Source organism: Chelonoidis abingdonii, chromosome 4 (genome assembly GCF_003597395.2).
Source record: "Chelonoidis abingdonii isolate Lonesome George chromosome 4, CheloAbing_2.0, whole genome shotgun sequence".
Taxonomy (NCBI): Eukaryota; Metazoa; Chordata; order Testudines; family Testudinidae; genus Chelonoidis; species Chelonoidis abingdonii.
In genome coordinates this window covers 31,799,665-31,805,966 of record NC_133772.1, presented here as the reverse complement: position 1 = coordinate 31,805,966, position 6,302 = coordinate 31,799,665, and the positions used below count along the sequence as shown (strand labels likewise).

Here is a 6,302-nt window from a genome sequence, read left to right as displayed (position 1 = left end):
TGAAGCCGTGTATCTCGCGTGGGTCCCTGTGCAGGCAGGGCTGGGCAAGCAGCCCAGGGGGAGGGGAAGCCGGAGCCAGCCGTGCCAGATGTGGGAAAGCGGACGAGGGGGTGCTGCGCCTCCCCCCGCCACGCCTGCCAGCGACAGGGCGGCTGGGCTTGGACCCTCCCACTCCTGCTGCTCCCCCGGTGCGGTGCCTCTGCCCGCCGTGGGGAGGGGGAAGCTCGCTCCGGCGCTCGCTCGCACCCGCCCGCTGCTGGGGGCCCCGGAGAGCTGCGCCCTGGGGGTGGCGCATCGGTGCGCGCGGGTCCCCAGCTCGTGGGGCGCCCCCAGCCCGCCGGGGGAGGAGGCGAGGGCCCGGGGCGGGAGGAAGGAAGGGGCTCCGGACGGGCCACGCCTGTCATGTTGGCCGGGCTGCTCTTGGGGGCTGCCTGTGTGTCCCTGGTCCTCCCGGGCAGCCCGGGCAGCGCCTATCCCGGCAGGAAGAAGCCGCACAGCTTTGCCGCGGACAGGTACCGACCCCAGCCCCTAGCAGCCAAGTCCCAGGCGCCCTCTGCCGCGGGGGTCAAGCCAGGCAGCAGAGCGTGGCCCCAGCGCCTGCGTCTGTCTGTGCCGCCGCCCCCGGGGGAGGGGGGAGCTCGGGGTCCGTCTGTCCCGCACGCCGCTGTGTGTGCACCATGCCTCGTGTCCGGCTGCCCCCTGGGCGTGCGGCCGTGCGCGGGGCGTGTCAGCGTGTGAGCGCTGCGCCTGGCTCTGGCTCGCTGCCCTGCGCCTGTCCTGGGTGTACAAGGCTCGGGTCCTTTTCCTCCCAGGCTCTGCCCTTCCCATCCGTCTGTCAGCCCGGGGCACACTCCTGGCCTTTGCTCCGGGTGTGTGTGTGGAACACTCAGTCCTCCTGCCTGTGTCTGTCCACGTGTGATCGCCATGCCCCGCCCTCATGCCCTGTGTGCATCTGTCTGGCTGTACCTCTCAGTGTCTTGTCTCCTTGTGGGTCTGTCTGTGCCTTTCCCCTTTGCTTGTCTGTCCAGGTCACACGCCTGGGTTTTGCTCTGGGGTGTGTGTCACTGCGCTGTTGCTCCCTGCCAGGGCAGGGAGAAGAATGAGGGAATCCTAGGCTGCCCTTCCCCCAGCAGTTCCTGTTGGGAGCAGAGGGGATGTCAGTCCCAGGACCCTGTTCCCCAGCATAGAGCTCAGACTCTTGTCTCCTAGAGGCAGCTCCCAGTGGGGCCCTGGTGGAGTCGCAGCCTCGGGAAAGCAGGGGCTCAAGGGAACATGCAAAGCCAAGAAACCCCACGCCTTGCATCCTGCTGCCTGGTGCTAACCCCCACTGGGGCTTTAGTTGAGTCCCTGCCTAGAGGGGTCATCCTTGCATCTGCAGCAGGAGAAGGGGTAGGGGCAGCTGGTCCTTCCCATGCTTCCCTATATCCCCCCTTCACCTTTGTTGTGGGGTCGCTCTCGCCACCCTGAAGCCCCATCCCAGAGAATCTGATGTTTCTCTCCTTCCCAGGCACCGTGTGGGGCCGCATGTTTGCCTCTCTGGCTTTGGGAGTGGATGCTGCCCCGGATGGATGCCATCCCCAGCCAGCGGGCAGTGCACTCTGCGTGAGTATCCTGTGCCCTCCATGACCCACCACCACCACCACCTGGTACCTGCAGCACAGACAGCGCCTCCCCTTTTAACCCCCTATGTGCCCGGTACTCTGCCTCTCCATGGCACAATGGCATCTGGGGGGAGGGGGTGGTGGTGGTGGTGGTAATGGCAACTGCTGACCAGGCCACCCATGAGAGAAATGCCCATCATGGCTCCTGCCCCTCTTCCCATCGCCAAGAGGGGGCTGTATTCAACTGCTTCCCCAAGAGATCCATTCCTCCCCCCAACTGCTTCCTTCATGTGTCCCCACCATCCCTTGCCCCCAGCGGCCAATGCTCTCCCATGGGCTCTGCAGCCTGTCTGTCCAGCAGGGGATTGAGGGGCTGTTTCCAGGCAGTGCCTGCTCTTCCTACTGGGCCATGCCAGGCTGCGTGTGTAAGAGCTGCTGCCCCGGGTGGAGATGTCACCGAGGGGTCCCTCTGTGTCCTAACTGGCTTCTCTCCCGGCCCCTCTCCCACAGCACTCTGCTCCTTTGGCTGTGGCAGTGGCTGGTGCATCGCCCCCAACGTCTGCTCCTGCCGGGATGGAGAGCAGGGCATCACCTGCCCAGGTAACCAGATCCCTTCGCTGAATGCTTGTTGCCCTTTATCTGCAGTCAGAGCCATTCATAGGAGAAGGGCACTATCAAGGGCTAAAACCGGGGGGCTGGGAGGCCTCATGAGGCTGAGCCATCTGTGCAGTTGGGTGGTAACGTGGTGTCTGTGAGGGGCTGCAGCAATGGTGGCACAGACTAGCCTGTCTCAAGGGCAGAGAATCATAGAATATCAGGGTTGGAAGGGACCTCAGGAGATCATCTAATCGAACCCCATGCTCAAGGCAGGACCAATTCTCAACTAAATCATCCCAGCCAGGGCTTTGTCAAGCCTGACCTTAAAAACCTCTAAGGATGGAGATTCCACCACCTCCCTAGGTAACAAGGCAGGACCAATTCTCAACTAAATCATCCCAGCCAGGGCTTTGTCAAGCCTGACCTTAAAAACCTCTAAGGATGGAGATTCCACCACCTCCCTAGGTAACCCATTCCAGTGCTTCACCACCCTCCTAATGAAAAAGTTTTTCCTAATATCCAACCCTGCTGCCAGGCTGCACTGCCCAGCTCCCCTTAGGAATCAGAGCCCAGGGCTGCCCATTTCCAGTGACGGAGTGTGGGCTGGGTCCCAACAGCTGGAGAGGGTCTGACTCCACAAAGCACTATGTGGTGGGAGTGGCGGGGGGCCTTGGAGCAGCGCTGGCAGGGGGACCAGCGTGCTTGGGGCGGCAAAATCCCTAGAGCCAACCCTGGGCGCTGGGAGGCCATGACCCGGCAAGGTGGCAGTGTGGTTGTGTCGGTGGGTTCCTACGCCAGTGTTCTCAGTACGTACTGCAGGCAATCGGCTCCCAGGGCAGTTGCCAAACCCTGCTCCAATTGCGGCTCCTGTCTCAATGAGCGAAGGCAAACAGGATGGCATTGGAGCTCCCTGTGCCCAGTGACCCTCATGCTGCAATGTTGCTCTCTCCTCCCTGGGTCTGTGCTGCCCCCGCAATCCTGACTGGCCCGTCAGCCTGCTGCCGTATGTGTTTCAGATCTGCCTAGTGCCTGCGGGGAGTACGGCTGTGACCTCACTTGTAACCATGGCGGCTGCCAGGAGGTGGCCCGTGTCTGCCCGCTGGGTTTCTCCATGGTGGAGATGGCCAATGGCGTGCGCTGTACAGGTGAGCACTCACAGGCACCTAGTATTGGGCTGACCCCCAATCAGAGCCCAGATCTGTGGCAGCCAGGGTCACTGAAGCAGCAGAGCTCCAAAGGGCTGTGAGCAGAGGGGTCTGCGTGCCAGCTGGGCATGGCACACACAGCCACACACAGGATGCCAGGGTGGCAGAGGGTGACCTGCACCCATCTGGGGTGTGGTAACCGGGCCACAGACAGAGGTCAATGAGCCTTCTTTAATCTCGGCTAGCAGAGTTGGTTTTTTCGCTCTGGTATTAGAGGCTTGCCCTATCCATTGATCCCAAGTTCAGTCCCTGCTGACGATGATCCAGCCATGGGCATGAGCGCCTCGCCTAGAGAGCTCCTCTATCCCTGGCTGATTCTCCCCAGGAAAGGCTGGATCTGCTGGCTGGGACAGGAGTGCCACTTTCTCCTTACAGCTGATCTATGGGCTCTCTTAGCATCCCCGCTGGGGTGCCCATGTTCCCTCAGCCATAAACAGGTCTGGCTGTGCATGTGTGTCCATGGGAGTGGCTGGGTGCCCTCTCCTCCCTGGACCCTGCTGCCAGGTGGCCCTGTCTCTCTCTTAGACATCGAAGAGTGCCTGAGCGCCTCCTGTGAGGGGCTGTGCGTCAACACTGAGGGAGGCTTTGTGTGTGAGTGCGGCCCAGGCATGCGGCTTTCTGCTGACCGGCACAGCTGCCAGGGTGAGTCCCTGGGCCTGAGGGTGCAGAACAAGGGTTCAGAGAGAAAGGTGGGGGCGGGTGGTGGGTGTAGGGAGGGCGGTGGGAGCTCTGGGGGGTTGTGGGAAGCGGCTATCTCATCCTTTCCTCTTCCAGATACGGACGAGTGTCTGGCCACTCCGTGCCAGCACCGATGCAAGAACAGCATCGGCAGCTATCGGTGCTTCTGTCGCCCTGGCTACCACCTGCACGGCAATCAGCACTCCTGCCTGGGTGAGCGCCTCCCCCTTCTCCTGCTGATCTGACCCTCCCCATCGCTCTAGAGAAGCCACTCTTCCCTCCCCACCGAGCCCTGCCCCTTCTTAGACACCCCCGCCTCTAGTAAGTCTTTGGTTCTAGAGTGCTGCCCAGTCAGTGATACTCCCCCAGCCCAGGGGAAGAGCTGAGTGCTGGTATCCCCATTCTACCATCAGTGGGGCAGCTGAGACACTGAGGGGTGAAGAGGCTTCCTCATGGCCATCGCAAAGAACCCAGGAATGGAAGGGCTCAGTGGCCAGAGCGAAGATCAGGCCCTGGGTGCATTGGGGCTAGTAGGTAGCAGCCATTGGAGCTGAGCAGATGTTCAGCCCAGCCCCATGAGGTGAGAGCTTTCAGGGGGAAAGGGGAAAATGGCCCCTGGGCTGAGATTGTTCTGGCTTCTCTCTGATATAGAAGAGGGGACCAGGGGCGGCTCTAGGGATTTTGCCACCCCAAGCACGGCAGGCACGCCTGCGGGAGGTCCACCGAAGCAGCGGGACCAGCAGACCCTCCACAGGCAAGCCGCCGAAGGCAGTCTGCCTGCCGCCCTCGCGGCGCCGGCAGAGCGCCCCCCCGTGGCTTGCCACCCCAAGCACGCGCTTGGCCTGCTGGGACCTGGAGCTGTCCCTGGAGGAGACCCTGGCAGTTAAGGTCTCCCTGTCTCCCTCTTTAGTGAACCGAGCAGGGGGGCCCCCATGCCTATTCCCCTCCCGCTCCCCGCTGTGCAGGCCTGTGTCACTGCAGCGATTTGAGTGTGGTCCCACTCAGCTCACCCTGCTGCGTGTGTGGGGGGATGAAGCTGTGGGGTCATTTATTAGTGCTGATTTGTGTCGTGGCAGCAGTGAGCAGCCCAACTTCTAGACCAGGCTTTCGTGGAGTTGGGGGCAGGAAAGACCTAGAGCAAGGAGATGGGTCCTGCTCCACGGAGCTCACCGTCTGAATCCCTTCACAGTGCCTTTTTAGAGCTGGGGTAGCTCCAAAATGGATCAGAAAAGGCCTTTGCTTCCCCTGAGATCCAGTGAGAGGTGCCCCCCGCTGTCAGTCTCTGGGGTTACCCCAGGCTGACACTGCCCCTTGGCCTGCTGATGGGCCTGAGATATTGGCATGTGGCGCTGGGGCGCCTGGCTTTGTGGGCCCCTGGTTAGTGGGCAGACAGGCTGGGCTGGTGGTGAATGCCCAGGCCTGGCCATCTCCCCAGTCCCAACCTGCGTGGGGAAGGGCCCCACCTGGCTCCTGCCCAGACCCAGTGAGTAAGGACAGTCCTCAGGTCCCCTGCCCTCCCTTGCAGCTGGTGCTGCTGCCGGGCACTGATGCCTGGCTCTGCCACCCCCAGATGTGAACGAGTGCCGCCGGCCCAGCGAGAGGCGTCCGTGCCAGCACGCCTGCCACAACACACCAGGCAGCTTCCTGTGCACCTGCCACCCTGGCTACCGGCTCAGCGGGGACAGGGTGTCCTGTGAAGGTAAGGGTGGGCCCCGCTCCCCCGCCTGTTGGGGGGGCACAGGCCTCCCCATGATCCCCTGCTGTGGAAAGCATTAGGGTTGGGGTTGGCTCCCGCCCCCATTCTGTGCTGTGGGGAGGGGGCTCTTCCCATTGACAGAATGGAGAGGGAGTTGGGATCACAACTCGCGGCGTGGGGAGGTTCTCCATGACAGGGGCTGTGGGTCTGGAGAGCTGGGTTCTGTGCCCTGCAGCACAGGCAGAGCTGGCGTCCCTGGGCCTAGTAGTGTACCCTGAGCATGTCCCGCACCAGTCCCTGGGTCCCCACCTAGCTGCCCCGGCTCTCCCCAAAGAGCTCCGTGTTGTGTTTCCTTCCAGGCTTCCTGAAAACCATCCCAGCCCCATCTCCCATCCTGCAGTCCCTGCAGCACCCCCCAACTATGCTGCTGCTCCCTCCTGACTCTGGGGGACCCCTGCTAGCGCCCAGGGCTTCCCCTCCATCACAAGCCCCTGCCCCCGCCCAGGCCCCCAAGAAAACCCTGTC

The 6,302-nt window shown here is 62.6% G+C and overlaps 1 protein-coding gene across 1 annotated transcript in view; it reads left to right on the top strand.

Annotated features, from left to right (window-relative positions):
• Positions 1–286: 286 nt before the first annotated feature.
• VWCE (von Willebrand factor C and EGF domains) overlaps positions 287–6,302 on the top strand; it is a 15,205-nt gene continuing 9,189 nt past the window's right edge. The window contains exons 1-8 of the mRNA XM_075065013.1: positions 287–512; positions 1,508–1,602; positions 2,112–2,201; positions 3,215–3,343; positions 3,929–4,045; positions 4,178–4,294; positions 5,652–5,780; positions 6,137–6,275. Coding sequence (XP_074921114.1) covers positions 403–512; positions 1,508–1,602; positions 2,112–2,201; positions 3,215–3,343; positions 3,929–4,045; positions 4,178–4,294; positions 5,652–5,780; positions 6,137–6,275 — 926 coding nt within the window. The 5' untranslated portion in view covers positions 287–402. The remainder of the gene's footprint in view (positions 513–1,507; positions 1,603–2,111; positions 2,202–3,214; positions 3,344–3,928; positions 4,046–4,177; positions 4,295–5,651; positions 5,781–6,136; positions 6,276–6,302) is intronic.